This window comes from Protomyctophum parallelum, assembly GCF_964188405.1.
Source record: "Protomyctophum parallelum genome assembly, chromosome: 4".
In the NCBI taxonomy this organism is placed as follows: Eukaryota; Metazoa; Chordata; class Actinopteri; order Myctophiformes; family Myctophidae; genus Protomyctophum; species Protomyctophum parallelum.
Window position 1 is genome coordinate 33,322,455 of NC_139700.1, and position 27,916 is coordinate 33,350,370.

The following is a 27,916-nucleotide window of genomic DNA, read 5'->3' on the forward strand; positions in this document are numbered from 1 at the left end:
AAACTCCAAAGCCCTCCCCAACTTGGCTGACGTGATGACACTTGCTGCTGCTGTCTGTCCCTCTGTGGCTCAGTGCACTCTTGTTTGTGGCGTGCAGTTTAAGTACGCCTAAGCATTGCCATGGAGTGGAAATGAACTTATGTTGCCCTGAATGGCATAGCTTTTAAAATAATATTATTCACAGTGAACCCCTGTCTTACTCTTGTTAACACCATAGCTAGGCTACTAATGGTGTCCAGTCTTGGGAAACCCCAGGCCTTATCATGAATGAAAACCCTACAAATGATCCACCCTACAAATGAGTATATGGCTATCTTGGGGCTGTCTTGTGGTGATTTATTTTCTTCTTTTTGCTACATTTCTTAATATGTTTTGAAGCATGTACTGTAGCCACATAACCAGGGGCCCTCCTGAACCATGCCAATGGAAACTGCTGGCTTGACTGACACTTGAGTAGGCATGGAGGAGAGTACGTGTCTTGAGGGAGCCACTGCCAAAATAACACTGCCCGTTCACAGCGTTTAAAGGGTTCGATTTTACAACTTGGAACATGGAGGGCCCCAAAGACATGTAACCTAGGCCTGGGGTCACCGAGATACTGAGGCGTAAAAAACAGCTACATTTACAGACAATTATATGTTAATCCTAGTTGGATTCTGTTCAGTTCTCACAGACCAGGCAAGGTAGGCCTACTCCTTCTATAATCCCCTAGTTCAAGGTCTGATTTATTTCATATCACATGTGGCAACAACCAAGTTTCTGCTTTCCACACGTTTATTTCCACACTTTTATTGTCTCCACCAGCCGAAGGCATGGGGAGAGTATGTTTTGCACTCCGTCCGTCCGTGTGTCCGTGTGTCCGTGTGTCCGTGTGTCCGTGTGTCCGTCCGTGACCAGCTAATCTCAGCCACCGTTAACCCGGTCGATGCCAAATTTTGCACACACACTCCCTGGATGCCAACCATGAACCTCTGCCCCAAACTTTCCAGAACGGCCTGTTATAGCGCCACCAGGAGGCCGCTTTGTGCAAAACAGGTTTTTGCACAGCACACCTACAGATTTTGTCCAAACATCACGCAAATTGGTACACAGTCTCTCTAGAGCCATTCAACCAAACCTGTCTTTCATATTTCTCACACTCCATCCTGATTGGTTAAGATTGGCTTCCAAAGTTCACAGGAGTGCTCAGTTTCAAACAAAATGCTGCAAATCATGAACACATCGCGTGATTTCCGTGAAATTGTGCACCCACATTCCCACTAGGCCGAGGACAAAATGCCACATGAACAATTTCAACTCAGCCTCAAGGTGGCGCTATAACTGGCCGAAAAGTGTTTTTACCTCTAACTGCACGGATCTGTGGATAACCTGGTGGAGACCTGTGCCCAGAAGGGCACTTTTTCTAGTTTTAAATCATTCATACATTGTCCAATTTAGGTTTGTCCTTACAATTAACACCTTTTTATACACATGGTGACACAGGCAAAAATATAAAAACATATAACTACATATTCACACAAATCTGCACATATAAACCATACAGTTGAACTAAAGCAAACTAACTAACTATAAAGGGGGAAAAACATCAATGCCACTATTGTATATAAATATAAATGACAAAGCGCTTTCTCAAGGTTTTCTATATCTTCACTTTATTTGAGATTGATCAACCACCTGGTCCACTGAAGACCACAACCTTCTGATCTCGCCGCTACTGAACAAGGGCAGGATGTCAGAGTCAAATGTCAGTGTCAATCAGGACATGGTGCTGCCCGCAGCGGGCGGCCTGCATGCTGCATGCTGATGTATCAGTAGTGACCAAACGAATGTCTGGGTCAAGCTAAGGTGTCAGGCCTTGACCGTATCCAAGGAAACAAACAATAACAAACAGAGAGAGGAATGTCCACATCACGTTGACAGATGGGCCAGAATAAAAAGAGGCTCTTAGAATTCAAGATTCACGACGCAGCCAGAATGTAGAATTCTTCCCCTTGCATTTTTCAGTTGTCATGCATGATTTCTCGTTGGTCAGCAGTGTTTGTCAATCAAGATCCTCTTGTATGTCCATGGCCTCAGTAGTCAACCTAACATTTGGATCATACTTTTGGATTTATATTGTAGTAGGCAAGTAGGGCCTTATTATCAATCATAATTTAGTAATATTGATTATAGTGTCAGTGTGTAAAACATGCACGGTACTGTGGTATGATATATAATTATTATATACAAAAAGAAGCAGTCAAATGCGTCCTTATTGTGCATCATCCCCCGAGGTTGTCTTGGTCTAAATATAGACAAGCCGAGGTTCCGTCCTTACCCGTTACAGACATGAGGTCACCACAGTGGTAACGTGTTTCAGTGGACTCCCTCTGGCTTTCACCTCCTTCCAAACTCCCAGGCCAAGTATTTACAAAGCGTGTGTATTTCTGTGAGTGTGTATCCGCCGGCGTCACTATTAGTGTGTTTGGTGAATGAACACATGTGTGTGTATGTGTGTGTGTGTGTGTGTGGGTGTTATATATAATTGAAAGACGATTTTTAGAAGGCCAGGCCACCTAGTCAACAGCTCTTTTGGACCCCTGTGTGGTGCCAACTACACTGCTGTAAATGAAATGCGGGGATTTGACCTGCATGGAGGGTTAGTGTTGACAGCGTTAGTGTGGAATGAGCCTATACAGTATACTGTACTGTATGTACTGTATGCAAACTGCTCTTCCATCAACACTATAGTCTAAAACGTATACCATCACCAGCACAAGTGGCATTTTTAACAAGAACAAATCTCAACACAGAGATGGAAAAACTTGCATTGCCCTGTCTAATTTGGCATGTACAGTAGGCCTATACTGCAACATCTGGAGTAGTGTACACCGAGCGACAACATAAATGGAAAATGGTGCATTTACAGTAAATACTAGCCCCTTCATCAAAAGCAGTAATATATAATTACTTTCTGAATGTAATGCACACCGTAAAGTGTAAAGCGCTTAAATTACACACTTTCACACGCACGCACGCACACACACACACACACACACACACACACACACACACACACACACACACACACACACACACACACACACACACACACACACACACACACACACACACAGGTGCATGGGTCCATTTGTACACTCTCTGAGTAACATTGTGTACCGGATTTTGCACAAAAAGAAGCAGCTACTGGTATGCACAGTAGCTGTAATTACTGTGCACAGTAGCCTAGAGTGAGTAACAAGAGTCATTACAAGCTTGGAAATATGAAGGTGGACCATACAAGGATTGTGACATAAATTTCAGTCAGCACTCATCATACTCTATGTGAAATGTGAGAACTGGGAAGCCAGAGCTAATCCAGACTAATTAAGAGTGTGAAGATCGTTGTGCTAATCAAGCCTATGAAGTGTATATTCTATTTCCATTAGACTGTGTACATGTGAGCAGTGGACAGGCATCTTCACCCATGGAGTGTCTTCACCCAGGGCTTCCACCCTAGTAAGAAGATACTCTATCATACCCCAAGCACCGTGCCAGTTCTTAGAGCTTGATAGACACCAATTTTAGACTGCTGTCATCTGAAGTTGATGTTCGTATTTTTTGCTGATAGGTAAAGCAGGCATGTGAGAGATGAAACTGGATGCCCCAGATCCGGAGGTCCAGGCCTCCTTGGAATTACCTCTGCATGTCCAATCCCACGCCCCCTTCCCGATTATCATTTCAGTCCTTGATCAAGCCTTTTCCTTTTTTAGTCGACAGCGTCATCCAAAATTCACACTGCGGCAACCGCTGGGGGATCGGTGTCAAAGGAGAGCCACACATGGGTTGTTAATCAAGCATGACATCAAAGGTCCTAACCCTTACTTTTTATTTGGTAGTCATTCTGATTCTAATGGCTGTGCGAAGTGTAGTGACACTAATACAGATCAGTAGGTGTTTGGCTGCAGAAGAGAGGAGCTAATCTGTGAGAAACAAATTGTGAGTATCAATTCACCTGTGTACACAGTCTTCATATCATGCTGAACCTCAGTCAGATTACAACATTTCTGCCAGATGTATGACATGAAGTGTATACCTACCATGTGTACTGTAATTGCCAAAATGAAGCAATTTTCATAATCATTACGTGAGCCATAGATAATACAGACACACAGATTCTTAATTAACTACCACCAGACGCACTGAGTGTAATGCCAACAGTAGACTAACCAACACCAGACTAAATATCTTACATTGCTTTTTTTCATTGTTATAAATTAAACCCCTCTGAATATTATTTATTCCAGCCACTGTCAATATGAGGTCTCTATAGTTGAAGCCTGGGTTTCAACATTGCAGAGGGAGGAAATATGTCTGCACACACATCTCAATAACTATCAGTGTTGTCATTTTGTATACATCGACTCTCAATTTTCCGGGGATCACATTTCATCACCAACATGTCCTCAGAGTCCCAGACATAGAGCATTCTTTCACACGAAACTCCACCTATAAAGCTTGCTTCATGGTTTTACTGTATATATGCCTGTGTGTATAGAGGTTGTATTTTCAGCTTTCACCAGACCTGTAATTGAAACCAGCTCAAAGAGCAACCCTTTGCTATGGAACCTTAGAGACTCCTATAAATAAACAGGCAACACTCCTTCAACACTTGGCTATATGGCACATGGAATGATTAGCTCATGGCAACAACCGTCTGATCTACAGTGTGTACCCACCACTACTTTTCAGAATGACACATGGTTTATAGTACTGTAGATATAGACAGTACATTTTACTGTAGGTTAAAAACTTTGCTATACAATGTTGTTTTCACATTTAACTTCGCAAGGTCCAGTCAGGTTGGCCTGTAGCTGTTTGTTATAGGCTAGATTGGCTATCACTATTAGGCCTACTTCAAATAGGCCTACTTTCAAATCAGCAAGTTTAAAAATTATAAATATGATCTACTGGAAATGTTATAGCAGCATAATGTAACAAAATATAAATATTTTGCGCCCCTCAAAAATCGTATTATAAAACTATTTCAGAATCTTGCATGCAGGGCCGTGCAGAGAGCACTGGGGGGGCAGGGGCTCAAACTCCAGAAAAGGGCACATGTGTGGGCGTGCGCAGCGCGCGCTGATTTTTGGGGGTGGTCTTTTTTTGGAGTCCTTCCCTTGTGCCATTTCATGTCATTGGACAGTAAAATAAGCAATACGTTCTCATTAGTCTGAAACTAAAACTGACTGATGGCAGATTAAAAGATAATTCATTATGATAGTGGAATTTATCATTACTTGTCAAATGTTCGTCTTGAAGGGCCAATGGCCCTTATTGGTCCCCCACACAAGTCCTTATTGCCCACCACATAAGCCCTTATTGCCCCCCCCCCAACACAAGCCCTTATTTGCCCCCCACACAAGCCCTTATTGGCCCCCCACATACGCCCTTATTTGCCCCCACACATAAGCCCTTTTTGGCCCCCTCATAAGCCCTTATTTCTCCCCCACACAAGCCCTTTTTGGCCCCCACATAAGCCCTTATTGCCCCCCCACACAAGCCCTTTTTGGCCCCCCACAAGCCCTTATTTGCCCCCCAAATAAGCCCTTGTTTCCCCCCCACATAAGCTCGTATTGGTCCCCCACCCCCCCCCCCCCCACATGTCCTTATGTGGCCAAAATATAAATAAAAATAAAACTTTTTTTTCTCCTTTTTTTGAGAAAGTGCACTTTCTCAAAAAGGGCAGGTGCTCAAGCCCCCCTAGCCCCTACCCCTCTGCACGTGCCTGCTTGTATGTGGAATGTGCATGGATAATATACAACCCTCCGCATTGGGCCTTTAAATAATGAATGTCACCCCCTAGAGGCAAACGGTTGAGAAGGTACAGTAGATGAGAGGAAATTGCACCTGGTAGCAGAGATGTGACGAGCAGCACTGCAGCCTAATTGGATCCAGGTGATACTCATCTGTGAACAACAACATCGGACAAGACATTTCTGATTTCTCGAACGGATTAAGGAGAAAACAAGGCTTGAATTTTAGCTTAGGCCTACTGCTACATCAAGTTGTGTTGTTTTTCATGCGTGCAGTGCATGCATTTTATTTTTACATTAGCCTACATTATTTAACTTCAACTTTAAAGCGTCCGAGAAGCCCACCAAAACCCGTGAGTAGCATAGCCTATAAGGCCTAAATCCAAATTGTTGTAGCCCTAAAGAATGTATGTGTAGCCTGCTACACTTCATGTCATTAAATGTATGTATGCAGCCTATGTAAGATTAGATCAGACATTCTAGGGCTATGCGTGTTGCTGTTTTACGAAAGAAGCACACAAATATCTAACTCTATGACATTGAGTTGGTGTAGCCTATACGATATTTATTTATATACAAGGATTTAAATCGTAACATCGACCATTACAACAACTATGAACACGACAGAGCTCCCGCTGGCTTAAATGTAGTCATTGTAGCCTAGGCTGTTGATGAGAAAACTACCACTGTGCATTGAATGGAGGACACCTGTTGTTGACAGAGGTCCTAACATTTCAGACGCTGACAATGTTTCAGGATGTATGCCTGGCATTACACTCAGTGCGTCGTCTGGTGGTGGTATATGAATCTGTGTGTCTGTATTATGTTTAGGCCTAGTACAGTAGGCATTGTCTGTCATATTAATTACATCAGTCTGGGAAGCATAGTAAGTTAGATGCATGTGACCAGGTCAATGAGTGTTAAGTGACAGAGTTTTAAGTGACGGGCAGGGTTATTGGATTGCATTCTGGCAGCACCACAGTGTGTGTTTTGGTAATAGGCCCTTTTTACATTTTACATTTCTTTCCTGGGAACTAGGAATAAGCCTGCCCTGAGGTGGAAGCATGCAACATAGCAGAAATGTTCCCATATGCTGGAGTGTGTATCTGAGTGTGGCTCTCTATTGATTGATTGATTGATTGATTGAAATATTTATTAACAGTTTGCAGAATTACAGTACATTTCAAGCACAAACTCAATACAAAGAGTGTTAACTGTGAGTGGACGACCCAATTAAGCATTACACTTGTTTACAACAGGGTCCACCATGTTCAATTCATCAAAACATTTAGAGACGTACAAATAGTCACTTCTATATAGTTAAAGAACAGAACAGGAATTCATCATAAAGGAAGCAAAAAGGGAAAAGAAAAATATACAGTGAGGGGAAAAGTGGGGCGGGGGGATTCAGATTTTACGGGGGCCAGTTTCGAATTGCAGCCGTCCGTAGGTGCCCTTTGAGAGCGGATTTGAAGGAGTCAAGGGATTCACATGTCTTAATGACTGTTGGTAGGGCGTTCCACATTTTGGTGGCATAGGAGTGAAAATAATTTAGTTCCTTGTTTGTGCCGAATCTGGGTTGTACATGGTTTGTTGCACTCCCTCTGGTGTTGTGGGTGTGGACTTCGTTTACATTAAGGAAGTATTTAGACAGGTACATGGGTATCTTGGTGGTGTATCGAATCTTGTGGACCAGACCCATTGCAAGATGCTGTACTCTGTCGTCGACCCTAAGTCATCCCAGCCTGTCAAAGTGGGCAGGCGTGAGGTGGGTTCGGGGGGTGAGGCCAAGTAGGAGCCTGACCAGTTTGTTTTGGGAGGTCTAGAGCCTTGTTTTAAGGGCCTTTGAGGTGCTGTGGTACCAAGAGGTGTATGCATAGTCAAAGAAACCTTGTACGAGAGCTCCTGTTAAGGTGTTTTTGTTGACCAGTGAGGAGATCCTGTAAAGGAATCTTGTTCTTTGATTGACTTTTTTGATTACGTTGGTGGCCATTTTATCACTGGAAAGATTGGCCTCCAGGATGGAACCTAGGTAGGTAATTTCATCTTTTCGTGTGATAATATTGTCATATTGTCTAACCAAGAAGCCATCTGCATTGCTGAGATTACTATTTGATCCGAAGAGAATGGATTCAGTTTTTCCCAGGTGTAAGGATAGTTTGTTATCAGCAAGCCAGGTGCAGATTCTACCGAGTTCAGAGCTGAGGGTCTTTTCAACCTGCAGTTTGTTCCTGTCCGAGACCAGCAGTGCTGAGTCATCTGCGAACAGGAACAAGTTGCAGTCACAAGCTGATGTCATGTCGTTTACATATATTAGGAACAGTAAAGGCTGTATGCTTCCTTGTGGAACGCCACAGCTCACTGGGAGGGGGGGACAGTGTTCCATTCACCTCCACCATCTGTTCTCTCCCCTCCAGGTAGGATTGCATCCAGCTCACTGATGTGCTATCAAAACCAATAGCTTTTAGCTTGTTAACCAGTATGGAGTGGTGCCGCAGTATTTGCCAGCATCCACCTCGTGTTTGATGTGGTCGCTCAAATAGAGGAGGCATGTGTCAGTGGAGTGGGGTGTTCTGAAACCAGATTGGAACTCGTACATTAAACTGTTTGGTAGCCATAAACGTCTAGATGTCTAATTGCCAATTAAGTACCGGATGCCACGGACGACAAGACGTCTTCCCTTGGGAATTCAAAATTATTATTATTTTTTCATCCATATTTTGAAAATTCCTCTAATCTGGTGTACAGGTGATGACATGCACATTACATGCATAATATAATTACAATTCTTTCTTTCTTTATAATGGGAAAATTGGCACTCAAAGCCTAAACTGGTGACCACCAGGTGGCGCTGAAAGAGTTAATTTGTTAGTGGCAAGATACTTTTCAACCTGTTCATAGACTATTTTTTCCATCACTTTCGAGATGGAGCTTAGAATAGAAATAGGGCGGTAGTTGCCGGGTTCTAATTTACTCCCTTTTTTGTACAGGGGGGTTACTTTGGCCAGTTGGAAATCTTGGGGGACCTGTCCCTGTTTGATGGAGAGGTTTACTATGTGGGTGATGACTGGAGCTATGGAAATGGCTGAGTCTCTGAGAAATTTGGAGGGAATATTGTCATGGCCAGTGGCCTTGTGGGGTTGGAGGGCACTCAGTTTTTTAAGTACCTCCTCAGTTGTTACCATTGCCATTTTAAAATCATCTTTACAAACACCTAGGTTTTTGTAGAAGGCTTTGATGTGCTCTACACCAAAACGCCCAGAGTGGGAGGCATGATGGCCAAGAATATTCGTTTCTCCCAACAGTTTCCAAGGACAAGGATATGAGTCCAACCTGCAGTGAAAGCACTCACTGCCGCATGCATCAGAGATAGAAGAATGATACGGACATCTATATGTGAGAATCAGGATCAGTCATCATCACACAAAAATGAAGGTATGCAAAATATACAGTACTCATATTTTAATTAATTGGTTGTTTTATATAGTGCAGTCTCTAGACAATTATCAGATTTCCAACAATTAATTGCTAATACAGTAGGCTATGTGACATTAACAAAACAATATCATCATCAGCCCACTAAACACTCCTTAGGGCATCAATTAGGCAGTCAGACTATTATCTCAATATGCAGTCAGTCACTCACTGTAATTATCTCTTTTCACACAGCATTACGCAGTGTTCAGTCATTACCCAGAACCACCCAGGTGGTGTTTGAGACCCATTCAGGAAGAAGCGTGGCCCGACTGAGAGAACCCCGCCATCTGTACGGTGTGTCTGGACGCATGTCTCAAACAGTTCCACGCTGGCCTCATGAGTGTGTGGTCATACCCAGGCAGATTCATCACATTGGTGAGACAGAAATCTAGTGGTTTAAGTCATATTAAAAACACAATGTAGTGTTCTGTTTGTTAATCTGACTGTGAAGACAAACTGACATGATTGTTTATTTTTAGTGGAGTCTTGACCAGAGCCAGAGGTACCATGGTACGGTTGGGTTGGTTTGATGCATCACTGAACACAACTCTTGTGAGGATTCAACAAGTTATTCTTCTGTTTTCCAGAGTGGGCTCCTTCCATCCCAGAGCCTCTTTGTGGACAGGTGAAGACAATTTATTCTGAGCAACAAGCAGAAACAAACATGGAAGGCATAATTGTATATAATACAGAAGAAGGTATGCTGCATTTGACAGAGAAAACCTGACAAAGCCTGATGGCAAAATGTGTTGTGTATACTTTCAGATTTGATCTTGCTATAAGGAAACACTAAAGATAATAATGCAGTGTGATAATCATTCAGCATTCATCATTGCCCCAGGTTGAATACTGACTGCAACAACAAATACCAGATGATTATTTTTATTTACACATACCCAATGCCTTATTAATTCACTAGATGACAAAATAGTATTTGGTCAACAGTTTAATTTCATAAATAGCGTATCATTACTGGAAAGGAGGAAATGCCCCTGCAAACGAATAGTTTCCCAACAGTGTGGGAAGGGAATTGGCTGAAAACATGGAAAGTGGTCCCATGAAAGTGTCCATGAATGTGTCGCATGAATGTGTCACATGACCACTTCTCTTCCTTCTCAAAGCTTCCTTGTATCTGTGTGAAGTGGGCGGACGCCTTTTTATGAGACGGGAAGCAGGGTGTAGTCTATTCATTCCAATGGGAGAGTGAACGTGAACGCTTCTGAACTATTCTGGCCACATGGTCACTAGGGGTGCAACGGTTCAGTTAGACCTCGGTTCGGTTCGAACCTCGGTATGGGGGCCACGGTTTCGGTTCGGTTTCGGTACAGTAAAAAAAAAATTACACCCGTGTGAAGTGACCCCCAGGAACGCGCCCAGGGGGCCGGACCGGTTCCGGCGAGCCGCCCCGTGTCCGAAACGGTTGAGAAATTACAGAGTTACTGTGTGCCGGTCCCTCTACTGTACCCTCTACTGTACTGTACTGGCACACACGAAATCATCATATATACAGTTAATGTGCGTGTGTGTGTGTGTGTGTTTGTGTGTGTTAGGTTGCGCACAGGTGGTGAAAAACAACCATGCTGTTTTCATGCTCATACCAGTCAGTGGCTTGCACCACTCAAAAAAGTTTATTTATAGCATTTTCTTTTCTTCTTTCTTTTTTTTAGCATATATTATTTTATTAGGCATTTCTGCCTTTTCATTATTTTCAAGGGGAAAAAAATGCACCTCACACGGGGCAGTAAGCACATGAGGAGAGGAGAGTGGTGGAGGGGAGGGGAGGATTCACACAGTGAATGCGTCGTGTACTCGTGTCGCACAGAAAAATACAAAAGTTTACAATAAGTCTACATGAGGATTTAAGGATATTATGCTTATATTATTAGAAGAAGGGCTTCTATCTACAGTCATGGATTGGACATTTTGTTGGGACTTTTCTGACGGAATTAATGTCCTGCTGCGGGTTGTTTTTGCTCTCACTCTCCCTCTTAATTAGCACTCAAACAGCGATTGCAGATGCAGAATCAGATCTGAACAAATTTACAAAGACCGTGCTTATAGAAGCCTGTTGGCGCGAGGTTACTCCGCTGTGTGCGTCTCTGTGTATGACGATCAATAATTATTCCAAGAACGACGTTTAAAGACGAGGGCTGGAGTGGATTCTCCTCATCATGCCGTCTCTCTGTGTGTGTGTGTGTGTGTGTGTGTAGGGGGTGGGCTGACAGAGTGCTACACTTCTGTGACCAAAAGAGTGCTAGACTTCTTAGTAGGACGGTGTGTGACCGATAGAGTGCTAGACTTCTAAGTAGGCCGGTGTGTGACCGAGAAATACATTCTTCGCAGCTGTAAGAAATGTATTAATGCAAACCGAAATAGTGCGGTTCATTAGAGCGCATTGAACCGTGTATGCTGTACCGAACGGTTCGGTTTTAAACCGAAAACCGTTGCACCCCTAATGGTCACTGAACTAAATATTGGATCCGCTCGTCACAAGCCACAGAGACAAATCAGGAGAAAATGTACTTTATTATTGACCTTTCTCTGTCCCAGCAAGTAGCAACACACTCTCGTGGGATCTAGCACCAGTAACCATAGGATGTTCGAGATTTTCCGTCTGACACTGGTGCCCACTTTGTGGATTTGTGTACCTGTACATGTCATCTTTCTAAATTAACAATCTTTGGTTTCATCCATGTGTAACGTCATCAGCAAGGTCTCATGAGCTCAATTCCAATGCCCCAAATCTTGGCCACTCGTGTACTCACCCTCGGCCACTCCAACATGGCGGTGTTACGGTGACATTGGTGACCTGCTGAATTATGTGACAATTGTGTTGACATCACATAATGTTAGTGATCTAATTGTTGTTAGTAATTATGTCACCTTTTTATGGTCCCAACCTCACAGTAATTCCTGAAGACATATCACACAACAGATTTCTTATCATGTCGCTCTATAATTGATGTATTTGTTTTACAGTGAAGGAAAACTACTTTTCGGGTTCTTGTGTTGGTGGGACCCATCAGTCAACTTTGAGTCCTGCTGCTGTATCCCTAACTGGGCCTGATGACACTACCCTGCAGTTTGAAGGACGTTTTGAAAGTGGCAACCTCTTAAAGGCTGTCAAAGTGTAAGATGATGTAGAAATTCACAGTGTACTCATAGGCATGGCAATATTTGTTTGTATGGTCTCACCTCGCCTACTGTAAACTAATTATCTTTCAGAGGTGAATTTGATTATGAACTCTATCTGCGGACTGACCTCTATACCAAGAAGCACACTCAGTGGTTTTACTTCCAGGTCAGGAACACCCGAGCATGTGTGGGTTATCGCTTCACCATTACCAACTTGATGAAGATGACCAGTCTGTACAAGTTGGGCCAGCTGCCTTTGATGTACTCTGAAGAGAAGGCCAAAAGTCAGGGAGTTGGCTGGCACAGGGTGGGCCAGCATGTCTCTTATTACCGCAATGGACGCCAGAACTTCCACCGGCCATGCTACTCCCTCTCCTGGCGCCTTTACTTTCCTTATGACCAGGACACCTGTTACCTGGCCAACTGCTACCCCTACACTTATTCCCAAATGTGGGCCCAGCTTTCTGAAATTGAGCGGGACGCCAGGCGCTCGCACTACTGTAAAGTCCGGACCTTGTGTCACACTCTGGCAGGGAACCTGGTCCCAGTGTTGACCGTGACCAACCCTTCCAGCCAGAAGGAAAGCAATGGCAGCACGCTGAAGCCTACAGTGGTACTGACAGCCCGGATCCATCCAGGGGAGACCAACAGTTCCTGGGTGATGAAGGGCATCCTCAACTTCTTGCTGGAGGACTCTCCTGATGCGGCCATGCTCCGAGACACCTTCGTGTTCAAAGTGGTGCCCATGCTCAACCCAGATGGGGTGATTGTGGGAAATAACAGATGTTCTCTGATAGGAAGAGATCTCAACCGCAAATACAACTCCAGCTTAAAGGACTTGTTTCCCACTGTGTGGGCTACACGTTCCATGGTCCAAAGGTACTTATGTTTGAACAATCAGACAACCAGCTTTGTCTGTCAGAACAAAGTTACAATTGGTTCAGAAACAGTGATTATTTATTGACTCTGTTTTTCACCAGGTTGTGTGAGAAGGGTAAGGTGCTGTTATACTGTGACCTACATGGTCACAGTAAAAAGCAGAATATCTTCACATACGGCTGTGAGAACATGGGGCTGGTCCAGAATCCCCCACATGAACGCATCTTCCCTTTGATGCTGAGCAAGAACTGCCCTGACCTGGTACTTTTATCTCACTGAACTATTCATTCATTCATTCATTCAATGTACAAGTGAATTAAAAACTTAAATTTCAAAATATAAAGTTACAAATAATAAAGCAATTGTCTATTACATATCATCTGTGGGCACCTGAGTGTGTGGCAACTACTTGATCTGGTTTGATAGGGTCCAGAGGTCCCTATCATGAACAAATGGATACTGTAAATGCCAACAATAGATCCCTTTTTTTTCTTTTTCTTTTCTGTCAAACACATATGTACTGTAGAGTGAGTACACCACCTTATACACAGCACACAACAGGTCTGTATTTGTGTTTCAGTTCTCCTTCCAGGACTGTAAGTTCAAAGTCAAACACCGTAAAGAGGGGACTGGCAGAGTGGCTCTATGGAGACTAGGGGTCCTCAACAGCTTTACCCTGGAGATCTCTCTGTGTGGATCCAGCACTGGTGCAGAGACCAGGATTACTGTGTTTAACTCTCTTTACTCCACATTGAGTTGTTGGTTTTCATCACTGGAAGTGATTAAAATGGACAATGCATTGTATTTGATCTCTTTGCAGGTCAACGGACAGGAACACATTTCAACACACTGGACTTGGAGAAGATGGGATTTCATTTTTGTGATACATTGTTAGATTATTGTGACCCCGATAGGTCAAAGGTGGGTTTCCATTGGATGTGTGTGTGTTTTTTTCTTTTTATCTTACAGATGAATAACAAAGTTTAAGCAAGCTGGGCTGAGATGTGGTTCTTTTTGCAGTATATTGCATGTCTTAGAGAACTCCAGGAGATTGCTAGACCTGTTGATTTTACTGAACCAGCCCATATTGATCATGAGGCAAAGTAAGTCTACAGTTGTTTTTCACATTTCAGTTTCATCAAATTGAATGAATAATTATTTGTTTTATATTTGTCTTAAACATTTCTGATAACATTTCTATAAAGACCAAGTTTACAACTTACAACACCAGCATTTTAATTGCATTTTCAAACTTGTTTTGTTTTCTCTTTTTTGTAGTTTCAGCACCAGTGGATCTAGTGGAAATAGTTCAGATTCTGATGAGCCACCAGTTGACCCCTTCTCGTTTACCAAGGTCACTGACAGTTTTGTATTTCTAACACTGAGTTTAACTGAATTCCCAACGGTATTTGTCATCAGGTTTGGTTTCTGTTTAACTGACTCTATATTCCTCAGATAAATACACATAAAAAATTGAAGAGCAAGAAGAAGAGAAGAAGAACTCTCTTGTTGAACTCACTAGAGATGCAGGCCGGCAAGGTGCAAAGGCTGTTAACTCTCATACTGCCCTCACAAAACGCTAATGTTAGACTGTTTTTATTGCTCGTAGTAAATGTGATATTCTATTTCTGTTACAGTACGCCAGTATCAAGGGGACACTGGAGAACAACACACTGACACCTCTATCCAGTGGCACAATGCCATATCTACAAGTACGTTTTCTGTAAATTGATTAGACGGACACATGCTTTTTATTTGTAAAAGATCGATACGATACGGTAAAACTTTATTAATCCACAGAGGGAAATTCAGTTGTCACAGCAGCAACGGCAGTGAAAATGTGTGGTACAGGTCAGAGTCATAAATGATAATAGTTTTACAAACACAGTATATGATGTTACTACCAAAGTGCCATGGACTGCATGGCAGGCGCGTCCTCCCTGAGCCAAGCTTGCGCCTGACAACATACCTGAATTGGACAATCCTTGTTTATACCTTCAGAAACATGGGTGGGGATGATAGTCACCACGGGGTTGGGTGGAAGGGGCTAAGAGGGTTTCATTGGGGTCATCAGGTGGGTGTCCTCCATCTTGGGTGTTTCATTGAATAGGCCCGCCACGACACCTCAAGAGGGTTCAACAGTAACAACAAGGTCTAGAAGGGGGTAAGGCAAAGGGGGGCACACCCCCCTTTGCCTTACCCCCTTCTAGACCCCACTCCCCTTGATGTCATCTTTGACCAATGATGATAATACTGGAGTATGCGTGTGACATCATCATCATACCCGGAAGGTTTGCGGGAACGCCTGAGTGGCAAAAAATACTTTCTGGTCTTGACAGCCCACTTGATTTGCCATTCACTTTATGCATGTGCATACCCTCTATAAAAGGCTTAGTTGCTGGCCCTAATAACCTGCACTAGATCTCTGAATGAACGTAACTCAACTGATGTAACTCAATTACTCAACCACTTTGGAGCTGCCTGTTTTAAATGCATTTTCATTGCAACTGAACAGTCTGGGACAGTTGTGTGTCTGTATCGGTGCAGAGAGCGGCAGTGTAGGTTTGTAGGAGATGCATCAGAAGGTGGTGTAAGCGGCAGCTTACAAGGTGCGATGGTGAACTCTTAAAGAGGTTGCTTTCGAATGAATGTCTTTTTGGCAGTGGTCGTAGTCTCATCTTCAATGCAAGAGTCGGCAGTAGACTGAATCTAGACAAATGTTGTCTCGGTGTGTGTGTGTGTGTGTGTGTGTGTGTGTGTGTGTGCGCACACAGTCTGTCAGCACTCAACAGTCAGTAACAGACAGTGCTGGTCTTAACGTTCCCTGTGGTGTTACCAGTCATGCTGTTACTGAGACAAAACAACAGTAAGGAAACATGATCGTAACATAACTTCTGTCATTTTTATATAACAGACATAACAGTCTGTGCCTTGACACAAGGGAGAGAGGAGGGCAGGGAGGGGCCGAGCACACTTTCTCACTTTCAAAGTGATCTGTTAGGCCCAAGTATCCATGGCCATTAGGAGCAATTTAGCGTGACACAGGAGAGCCTTTCCACGGGGCTCCCTCTTTCACAGGCCTGATGAAAAGCAATGCATGTCAGGGGAAACCAGAGCTGGCAGACGCGCGCTCCCCAGCAGGGCGTGATGGAGATGGTGTCACTTTCACCGCTCCCTCCTTCTCTCTCTCTTTCGCTTCGCTTACATTCCCTCTCTCTCACACTTGCTGTCGTTTGCTGACATGCTCTTTCTCTCGTGCACAACTCAACTCCCTCATTCTCGCCTACACAAACGTGTTACGTGTTTGACCCACTACAGTAACTTCTTTTCACTCGCACTCTTTCCTTTTCTCTGTCTGACTCTCTGGCATACTGTGCGTTCTCTTGTATTTCTTTCGTCCTGCACTATGCAAGCACTGTTGAGGGTGTATATAGTGTTATATATTGTGTTCATTACTGATGGTGTTTCTTTGAGTGTGATGTTTTTCTTTCCTACTGTATATTCTACAATACTTTTTCCTCTAACTGAATCTTAACTGCTGTGCTGCCTTTTGTAACTGCATTTCTGGGTTTGTGTGCTGCAGCCAAACACGCTTCCAGGTTCTCAGTACCTTCCTGGGATTGAGGAAGGTACCCTTCATGTTCATCCCAACATGAAGGGTAGGGCATCCCCCCCAGGGCCCGATGCTGCAGCTAAGAAGGTACCAAACGTTTGTTTATGTCATGTCTTAAAGTGTGATCCAGGGACCCCCAGGGGTCGTTGAGGGGGTTCCAGGGGATCCTCAGCAAAATAAGTTAATATAGCATCACAATCGGTTTTACCACTTAACCCTATTTTATACTTATACTGGCTAAAATAGGCAATTTACAAGCTCACCGCATAGCTTTCTTTCTTTTTTTAATCTAGACAAATTGTGAAAAATCTGACATTTTGAAAATGTTTACATTTTGCTTGGATGGATCAATGACTGTATGAATCATTATCTGAAATGAAATGATTCTAGAAATGAGTACCCAATCCAAACTGATGTGATGTTTACAGTCTGCAAGACTCGGCATCATCCATCTGTCTTCTTTATAGTACAATAGTACAGCGGAGGATTTCCGGGAAACCCATAAAATGACTCGACTCCCTTATTCATTACTTTTCTTCCCCTTTTTTTAAATGCTGTATATAATGCATTAACCAAATGAACCCTGGCGGCTGTTGTGCCTATTTATTTTTATTCTTATTCTATTTACTAGGGCTGTCAATTTTTAATCTGATTAATCACAGCTTCAAAATTAATTAATCATGATTAATCACCATCACCATTTGAAAAAATATGTCCAAAATATGCCATGTTTATCTGTATATTGTTGTGGGAATGGAAAGATTAATGACAGAAGGCAGATATACATTAACATATGCATGTATGTTTTAATTCTTTATAACACAAAGTGTGGCAGGATGGTTTCTCTCTCTCTCACCCTGTTGTGGTGCTATGTGATTTGAGCCCCTGCCTATGTAAATTGTGCAGCCTTTTATGGCAATAACCAACTTGTGATTTTCCCCATCCAGATAGGGCTAGATAGTGCAGAGTGGATGGGATGTATGTGGGCCATCCCAGCATGGATTAATTGCATTCAAAAATGTAATCTGATTAATTTCACAATTTAACTCAGTTTAGAAAATGTGTAAATAGTAGGGCTGTCAAAATTAGTGAGTTAACCATCAAACATAGCGGATCTGCAAGCTTAAGTGTGTTCTCTTGTGTTTTCAGTGGCATCATTTGATCATGTATAATGCATGATCTCTGCATGCAAGGTCTTGGCATTCTCTGCTCTCTGTCTCTCCCTCACTTGGTGAGAGGGACCTTGACAGATATTCTTCCTTCTGTCAATGAGTGATGAGAATGTAAACAAACACACTGCTTTTTGGTATTTGTAGTTTAAATTTAAGTTTTTAATTCACTTTTAGTTCAAGTCAGTTTCCTCTCATAGTGCAGTTAATTGGGTGCACATTGTGAATGATGCAAAACATAACGCTAAGTGTATGATTGCTTTTCTTTGGCCCACAGCCAGAACGCTTGCAGCATCTAATGGAAGAGTACATGCGGAGCAGGATGCAGTTAAGCCTGGGGCGGACTATCAATGGTGGGCTTAGTAGAAACTTAACCCTGTTATCTCTGAATGTTCATCTCACACATACACATGTCTCATACATCTTGCGCTCGGGCGTGTGTGAGTGCGCACGCCTTAATTCGTTTTTAATCTACTTTTTCTCCTAAGAAGCGTCTTCTGTTGTTTGCAAATGTTTTTTTTCCCCTTCTTCTTGCTTTTGATATTTTGTTATGCCGTTGTTTTTATATCCTGAAGCACTTTGGGATTTGCTAAAATGTTAAGTGCATTACAAATCAAATGTATTATTATGTTCCAGACAATGCCTGGCGGTCTTCCCAGTCCCACAGCGATGCTTGCTTGCTTCCCCACTGTGTGCCCTCCGCCCTCCTACGGCCCTCGCTGCACCCTACTCACCTCCCCAAGGAGCAGCTGGCAAGACAACAGGAGCTGTCCCTCCAAACGCTGTCCCATGTTCAATGTAAGTGTCTCAGTGTTGCGGACCAATTAGTCTAGGGGTAAAGGTACGCATAACATATAAAATGGACGGGAAACCCACTGCAAATTTGAAAATGCTTTTACTTGCGCTTAAAAGATAAACGTTACAGAGTTACAAAAGTGTTTTCAGTACAAATGGCTCAATAAATACATGATGGAAGTTAATCGACTTTCAAGTACATTGGCTATCATTTATAATAGAGATAACTAGTAGGCAGTATTATTTATAGAGAAAGATATTAAAGCAGAGTCGTGTTGAAGACTTACAGTGGTGGGTTGTTCCCAAAAGAAAAGGAGACAAACGAAACAATAACTTCACCTAACCGGAACCCTAACTAATAACAAGGGGTCAAAACTATAACTTAGGCCTAACACTCCTTCCCGAAGGGAGCTAAAAATAAACCAAAGAATAAGCAAAAGTTAACCAACAAGATAGTAACGAACAGCTGGAGTTGGATAAGCAATGTCTCGTCAGAGCCCATAATAATAGTAGACTCGCTGTGGCCTCCAGTGCGTCACATGACCGGCTTGGCCAATGAGGGTGATCAGGCCCTCACGCAGCTTCTACCCGTTCTCGCGAGAGATGGCAAGCGAGAAGGGACATCTTTAGTCTGCAGCTGGGATAAGCACCGTAAACAACAGCAACACTGGCCATAGTGGCGCCTCATGGCCAGTGCGTTATATAACGAGAATACTTTTTGCCTAACGAGTTCGTTTTGCAATTTAGTAGTTAGTTACTTAGTTATGTTTCCAAAAAAGTTATCCGTTACTAATGTGATGTGTTCATTTGGTTGGCAAGATACAATAAAAAGAGAGCCGCCACTTAGAGTATATATTAATAGAGACGGCACCGGATTTCTCCTCTCATCCACTTGCATTAAGTTGCTCTAAAACGCATGAGGCGATTTCACTCCTCCTTCCGGGTAGGGACAGAGTGCATTCTGGGATTGATTGGGCCAAACACATGAACACGCTGGCCGTTGACTACCATTGCACGCGTTCACGTATGAAACAGTGTTCACGTGTCGTCATGAACGTGTGCAATGATGGTCAACAGACCAGTGCGTTCATGTGTTTGGCCCAGCGCTGCAATACCAAATTCGGCCACTATGTCCATTTTGCCCCAGGGTTTCTTCCGGAAAAGCTTGTCCCAGGGGCATTTTGCCGCGTGGGTGGAGCTTCATTTCCATCCACCAGCTGTCTAAAAACCTGGAATTCTAAAATGGAATCCATTCATACAATACTAGGGTGGGTGGGTGGTAGGAGGTCGTCCTCAAGGGAAAAAAATGAAAAATGTTTGTACCCCCTCTTTTTTCTTTTTTGTGTCCCCCCTCTTTTTTCTTTTTTGTGTCCAACTGCTGCTGGTATGAACAGGTTGTTTTTAACCGCAGAGATGATTAATATAGGCTGTGACAAGGTGGCGCAATGACCGTAGGCAGTAATACAACTTGCGCAAGGATTCGAAAATGGGTAATTGTCGGGTAACTTAAAAGTAATCCAAAAGTATTCTAACTAGTTACTTTTCTCAGTGGGTAATATTGTAATGTAATGGGATTTTTTTTGTTCATTTGTATATCAAAAGTCGACAAGAAGGTTATGCATGCTTACATCAGTAGACTGTTTCAACCAATAATATGACATGCACCTGTGAATCATTCTTCCACACAGAGCTATTTGTTATGCTAGACTAGAGGGCGCATGTTGAATGTAAACAAAATGTGACCACCATGCGTTATAAAAGATCTTTTTAAATTTGAGCAGGCCACTCAAATATGTTCCTGAAAACATTTGAGGCGAGAAATAATGTTCCTGAAAACATTTGAGGTGAGAAATATTCAATCGGTAATAGAAACTTGATTCAACACTGCCTTTTTTATTATTATTGTACTTTGTGGACTGACATGACGCCCAGGCTGGTCATGGCACTTGCCAATGGCCAAAATCACAGCTCGTAGTTGGATGAAAGACGTGCAGACAGCTGGCGTCTGGAAGCTGGAAAGCTCCAGTGTCGTCCAACCCCGCCCCCATCATTGTGATTGGCTGAGACGTGCATAGCTCCCATGAAACGGAAATTAATCGTCTCCTATGGTCCTCAGCAGATTCTGTAAATGTCACGACGAGACGTTTGATATTTGTGCTTAACTCTATAATAGTGGTAGGCCTATGTAGTGTTTCATCCAACTCTTGAATTATGTTTCATCCACAGGCAAACCGTCCCACTGTTCCCCACACTGCTTGCAGATTAAGTCCAACAGGTGAGACATGGACACTTTATGCTTCATTTATACACGGTTATTTGACAGTATAAATTGAGCTATACTTGGTTGCTGCAGACTTGAACCACTTTCAACCCTGTGTCCTATCTCTACCGGTGTCCCTACTTTGGGCATTCTAGGCAAAACAATTCAAAAACAATCATTTTTGAAAATGGAAGTTCTACAATCTCACAATGATGCAATGAGCTATGAGCTTGTAGATTGGTAGTAGATTGGCCATTTTCCTTATTTGTCGTAAGATGAAATATACGTTTAGTGCCTAAGTGGTTAAGGTGAACACCCTTCAGGTAGGATAATTCTCTAGACTTCATACCTGAAGTCACCAGTGGCTCTGGAGTTAGAGCGGCCGCAAAACAGTCCTGGTTCAATCCCGGACCTAACTGCTCCTGAGGAGCAGGTTGGCTGCCTCGTCCATCGGTTTGGTTAATGCAAATTATAAAGCTCTTTGGAGGAAAGCACTATATCAACGCACAAGTCTTAACCTCTGTTTTGGGGAAGAGTTGGTCATGCTCACAATGAATAACAGGAATATCATACAGGCAATTGTGTTTTTGTCAATCAAAGAAACCACATGTCAAGCACATGATATGACAACCATATGAATATAATGTTTTTCCTGGAACAGAACTGAAATACAGTGAGTTCTTTACGTTTAGGACCAGAGCCAGTCGAACCATGTCTTTCATTTCATCAGATGTACTCCAAATAGACCTGCTACTGTATTTACTGTAATGTAAATTAAGGGTTGTCACACAAGATTTTTTGGGGGGTCCTCAGATGACAGCAGTTAAAGTGACATTTTAAGGACTTTAAAGACCTTTTTAATACCTCAGAATGAAAAATACCATTACTGCATCAAAAGTAAATCGACAAACTATACCATATGATTGCTTCTTGTGTACTATTAAAATTCACACCCATGTGAATGCTCTTATCATACATCATCTCATTCTGGCCAATCACAATTTGTGTCCTCACCTTCGTCTTCAATGTTTGTGTTTACATGTTTGTCTACACAAACACTCAAAACTGGCCATTCATTGTAAATGGCATTTAATGTTTGTGTTGGGACAAAGTTTGTGTTTACAGAAATAGGACAACTGGTCAAACATTGGCTAAATTGTCAAATAATATAAGAGGCAAAAAAAAGAAAATAGCACGTGTACAAGCTCACAACTGAGCTTATAGATCTGCTATTTTCACAGAATTTATTTGTGGAACTTAGCCATACAAAATGTAATGGCTCAACTCCTACAGTTCCAAGTGCTTGTCAGTTCAAATAGCCTATGATATTTTTGAGGGGTCATTCACGGCCTGAAAAGGTTGAGAATCACTGGTCTACAGTATCAAGTGCCTGTGTCACGGTGAATTAAATGTAGATGAATGTCCCAAACCGATATGTTTCACTGTGTAAGAATCAGTCTACACTGAAACACTGTAAATGGATTGACAGGAGCTAAGATTCTGTATATAATGCAAAGAGGAAAAGATAATGACTCAACATACATAATTTAAACTCTGAAATGATAGAACTGAGTGATAGCAAATAGTTTGGTTATAGATGACATTACTTGACAATTTGACAAAGATTGTTGTCTCCCTGAGACGTTTGCAGTGCACCAGTGTCACTGCACTTTGCCAAAAGTAAACTTGCTGATTAAGTAGAGCTCTTTTCCAAGGACTAACAGCACAATATACACCATAAAATCCTCTGATCCACAAGGGTCCATTTCAACACTATTTGTAGTGTACAGTACACTAATGTGTAGTGTGCTAATTTAACTCAAGCGTGAGGCCCTTCTGACACAGTACTCCTAGGAGTACACATTTCAGTCCATGTATCGTCACAAGATAAATGACTCCCAGTGAACATACTATACTACTACTAGGTTGTTGTACCAGTACTGTACAGTGTTTGGTAACTTTGGTTCACTTTGGTTGTAAGGATGCCTTGTACTCTATTCAAAGACTGGCGGTTTTGGAGCCTGTGAGTGAGTTTGCTGTACCCATCAGTAGCAGCTCAACAGGGACCGACTGGGTTTTTCTCCCCTCATGTCCCTTATTCACTAGTTTGGTGACTGGAGAAGATGAAGTTCCAAGGTGAGCTGCATGTAAGTGTAATATGAGAAAAGATTTCATGACCAATCCTCTAAAAGACGTCCTTAACCACTTTCAACATGGAGACCGTATTTTGGGTCATCATAGGCAAATATCTTCAAAATGTAAGATGTAAGATAAATGAAAACGGTCTTAATTGGTTAATGATAGTAAACAATAATTATTAATTTCACAATGAAAATTCCGTTGCACATGTAATTGTTGTTGTTGTATTATAGTAATTGCATTTGTAAAATTATAGTACAGATCTTAACCATGCATACATATCAAACGATAACAAATTTTGTCCCTTTTTTTCCTCCAAGAAATTCCAGTGAAGAAGGCGTGAAACAAATGAAGAAGGAAAAAAAGCAAAATGGAGCACTGAAAAGAAACGAAGCATTAAGGTACTTGGGGCATAAAAAAACTTAAACCAGGGCAGGCAATTCATACAATAGTGCCTCAAAATAATGCTAAATATAACATGGTTTTTGACTATATCAGTGTTTTAACAGATAAACGGTGTGCTCAGCAGATAATTTGTCAGTGATATATTATGTACAATGCGGTATAGTATAAGCAGTATATTATTCACATGCTACACACAGTACTGTATTTTAAACCTTAAAACAAATACTGTACCGATATACAAGCTCACTGCGTGTTGTGAGCTAATGATGTGCTATATTACGCATGTTTCTTGATAAATGTTTTTATGTGATGTATTCCCATGCTTTTTTGTTCTTGCTTAATGTAAGTCGCTCTGGATTAAGAGCGTCTGCTAAATGCCTAAATTGTCTGCTAAATGCCTAAATTGTATATTTGGCGAAGCAATTTGGTGTATTGAGAAACGAGGAGAGGGGCCAAGTACAGTATAGACCCCTGGGGGACACCGGTCAACATCAGTGGTGCTCTAGCCACTCTTAGCAGCTGTCTGTGATGCTTATGACCTGAGGGTGCACCCTGCTCCTGTTCCAGTTGAAGAGCCACGCTGCCCTCCTGTGGCGGCAGCGCTTGGACAGCAGCACATAGAGCACTGGGTTGACACAGGGGTGGAGGTACTGGAGCACAGTGCAGACAAAGTAGAACATCTCCCACGCCTGGCCGTGGCGGTACAGCCCCAGGTACACACACAGCTCCAGCACGTAGCCAGGCAGCCAGCAGACGGAGAAGGTGGCGGCGGCCAGGAACACCATGACGGACGCGTGGCGTGTATTCCTGGCACTGGCCACTGACATCACAGGGCTCTTGAGGAGGAAGAGCGCCAGGCGTATGTAGTTGAAGGCGATCACCAGCATCGGGACAAAGTAGTACAGTATGAACTGGCTTAAGACCACCTGGTAGTGATGTTCGTGAACGGTCGGGAGGCAGAAGGTGAAGCCAGCCAGGCTTGGGCCCAGGCTCTCTTTAGTGGCAAAGATGCGCAGTGGAAGGCTAATGAAAAAGCTGAGGGACCAAACCAGGACAAACATGAGAATAACCAGGTCCATGGTGGGTGGTTGGTATGGGTTGGTGATTATCATGGCACGTGTCATTGAGACAGCGCACAGGGAGTAGGTGCTGGCTGCCAAGCTAAAGGCCAGGAGGAACTGGTAGATCTTGCAGGAGGTGTCCCCCAGGGGCCAGGAGTGACTTATGGCGGAGTGCAGGGTGAGCGGGATGAGGAGGAGGGTGAGGAAGTCGGCCAGGGCCATGCTAAGCAGTAGGACGTCCAGGCGGTTCTTGCGAAGGGTGTTGTACTTGGCGAACAGTGAGAAGACCAGTATGTTTGCACAGAACCCGATGCCCAGGATCACCCCGCAGGTGCAAGCGAAGATCAGCCCGTATGTGTTGGGAACAGCCTGTGTGACACCCCCCCAAACACCACATGGTCACATCAGCACATGTTCTTGACCCGTCTTTGTGTAATAGAAGATTTTTGGATATTTTCAGTGGCATCTTCTTGAACAATAAAAGATAACCTGCACACTGCCACATTAAAGCAACATTTCGATCACACACAAGTTACAACCTGCCTCATGTGTGACCGTAACGTTGTTTTAATAAAGTGGCAGTGTGTATGCTATATTTTATTTTTTATGTTACGTTGTTTCACTTACACACCGAATCCGGGTTTGTGAAAGTCTTGTATCAATAGTGGCATTTTCTTAAAAGAAACTTGAAGCGTTTTGTACAATACTTGTCATAGATTTGTCATAACAATACTTTGTCATAACAGGGGCTGTGAACATTGCAACCTGCAACTGATAGACTGTCAAGCTGCAAATCTGTTAAAAGTTGCAGTCCCTATAGGTTTTATATCTCCTGATGGAGAGGTCATTTCAATGATGTCTGAACCACAGTAAAGATGGCAGCGCATCTGTAGAATCTGCTTCAAATGACTAGATTGTCATTGTCGACTATAGTGTCCTACCCAACACTGGGGTAGCCTTAGTTATTGTATTAACAAACTGCATATCTGTTCAAAACCTGAAAGGTTTCAGTAATCTAAAAGTCACATAAAAAACTTCCCTCTTTGCCAGAAAAGACATTTCAAACCACATATCATATTCCAGTCAGATTTAATGGTCTTTAAGGCACTTCCTTAATTTGAACATACTCACCATGGTCTTTCTTCACTGAAGTACCTTCACGCTCATTCATTCTCTTTGAATGGTGCAATGCAATCTCATCCTACAAACTTGTCCAGAAAATTGTCGTGTGTGTGAGCAGGTCTTAGCCCTCTCGGGATTCATTAGCACTGTGTGATTGCTAAATGTGGTGGGGAGAAAGCCAAGGCAAACATCACCTGGGTCAGATTTATTCTGGTTGGCTAGGTTTAAAGAGATAGCACCTCTGCCCAGTGGCTGAGATGTGTAAAACCCATCATTTGTGACGCCCCTTCCCCCTTTCAAGTGTTAGTGATTTGCTTCTTGTGTTTAAGTTGTGATATACATATCACAAGTTGAACACAAGAAGCAATACAATTATACATATACACATTGCGTTTTGTTTCTTTCTGCTTCACACCTACCTACCTCATGGAGTTAGGCTGCAACTATGTTGAGAGCTACGAGACGTATCACAGACCTGTTACTGAAAATTCTCATACTGAAATCGGACTGAAACGTCTCCTTTGCTGCAGATATGGCGTGCATAGATAGATGTACCTGTACTGTATGAACAATCGGCATCTTTAACCGCCATAAAAATGACTATTCCATTGATTGCATTCTCCACTTTGTCCCCTTCTGTGAGTTATTAATGTCTCTCCCCATTGTTCGATTGATTTCCTTGGTGTGAGCGGTAGGCCTTTAACTGGCTGTTACACAGTGTTTATGACATCATGCCGACTAATGGCCTACACTGGTGCTCTTAGTGCAGGATATAGCTGCCACTGATGCATTTGCTTTCTCGTTCCTCCTTCCATTACCATGTCTATACGGTTCAGTCAGTGGCTGTCAAAAACACCACGTTCTCAAGTGCAACATCAACAACCAATTTATCTTTTTAAGTTCAAACCTTTGTAACCACATGAAGCGTCCCTATGACCCATGTAGGCTGGAATTCAATATTGACTGGTCCAATTTGAATCTTGGGTGTAATCCCCCAGCCCCCCCCCCCCCCCCCCCCCCGCATTTTTATTTATTCATTAAATACATTATAATTCAAATGACCATAAAACAACAGTAACACACACGCCTTTACTACCAGCACCATGAAGGGCCTTGCAAACGTGAAGCGATGAACGCAGGCGTTGTTGCCTGGATCAACACAGGTCTCCTCCAGGTCTGTTGAAGAGGTGCGCGACAAAGCAAGTGTAAAAGAAATGCAAAAAAGAATCCAGGTCTGGTGACTCGTGGGCGTGTGCACGTAACGAGCACACCAGCAACAAATTCACGGGACCGCGCTCTCGTAAATATGCTTGCGTTGTCGCAACCGCGACTTCTCCGAACAAAATGCAGGTCTCATTGAAAATGAACTATAGACGCGTTTTTTATCGCTTCCCGTTTGCAAGGCCCTTAACAAACACTGTTGATAATCTATTGGTTCCGTGTCAATTTGTGACTTTGTCACTTCTGAGATCTTCAAGCTCCGATCTACAAGATTGAGTTTATGTAGATCTGCTATTTTCAGTGGAGACAGATTAGAAGGACAAAAATCATGGGGCAAAGTACAGACCACGGTCAACAAAGTGTATATGGGATTAAAGTGGTCAATTAGTCTATGAGAATATTTTTAGAATATAGATAGACCTTTATTGAACCCATGAGGGAAATCCAGCTCTTATAGCAGTACTGCATGTATATTGTATGTTCTCCTTTTTTCACATTGATGGACAAGGACCCAGTAATAGGTTTATAGGTTCCCTCACGTATTAGGAGGGCAGTATGAGTCTCCAGAAACAAGGACAGGTGTTTTTATCTAAATGAGAAAAAGAGGTTGCACATCAGCAATGGTTTTCAGTGGAGTGCCAAATCCAGTATACATTTATTATAAAGTAGGAATTTAAAAAAAACTCCAAAGGTAGCCCATCCAAAAATGTAATCTTCATCAGAGCATGTTCTGATGAAGGCTGCATAGCCGAAACGCATAAGTGGTCCTTTTTGGTGTCTGCCAATAAAGAAATGGAAATGTGAGTATTTTGTCCGGCATTTATTACATTTTTGGATGTGCTTTA

General features: G+C 42.7%; 2 protein-coding genes across 2 annotated transcripts; one reads left to right on the plus strand and one right to left on the minus strand.

Annotated features, from left to right (window-relative positions):
- Window positions 1-6,111: 6,111 nt before the first annotated feature.
- On the plus strand, window positions 6,112-21,142 carry LOC310857156 (cytosolic carboxypeptidase 2-like; the record flags this gene model as incomplete). The annotated part of the gene is made up of 18 exons (XM_083762767.1): window positions 6,112-6,148; window positions 9,101-9,230; window positions 9,465-9,647; window positions 9,860-9,977; window positions 11,853-11,857; window positions 12,252-12,402; window positions 12,498-13,286; window positions 13,388-13,547; window positions 13,867-13,993; window positions 14,107-14,207; window positions 14,307-14,389; window positions 14,565-14,640; window positions 14,742-14,825; window positions 14,924-14,998; window positions 16,870-16,986; window positions 18,346-18,421; window positions 18,705-18,866; window positions 21,090-21,142. Exons 2-18 carry the CDS (start codon window positions 9,173-9,175, stop codon window positions 21,140-21,142), a joined length of 2,418 nt encoding a protein of 805 aa, XP_083618893.1. The 5' UTR covers window positions 6,112-6,148; window positions 9,101-9,172.
- A 3,027-nt stretch (window positions 21,143-24,169) lies between these two features.
- LOC310857158 (galanin receptor 2a) lies at window positions 24,170-25,109 on the minus strand (the record flags this gene model as incomplete). Its single annotated transcript, XM_083762769.1, has 1 exon — window positions 24,170-25,109. A coding segment is annotated over one exon (930 nt), but the record flags the coding sequence as incomplete, so codon positions are not given.
- Window positions 25,110-27,916: the final 2,807 nt, after the last annotated feature.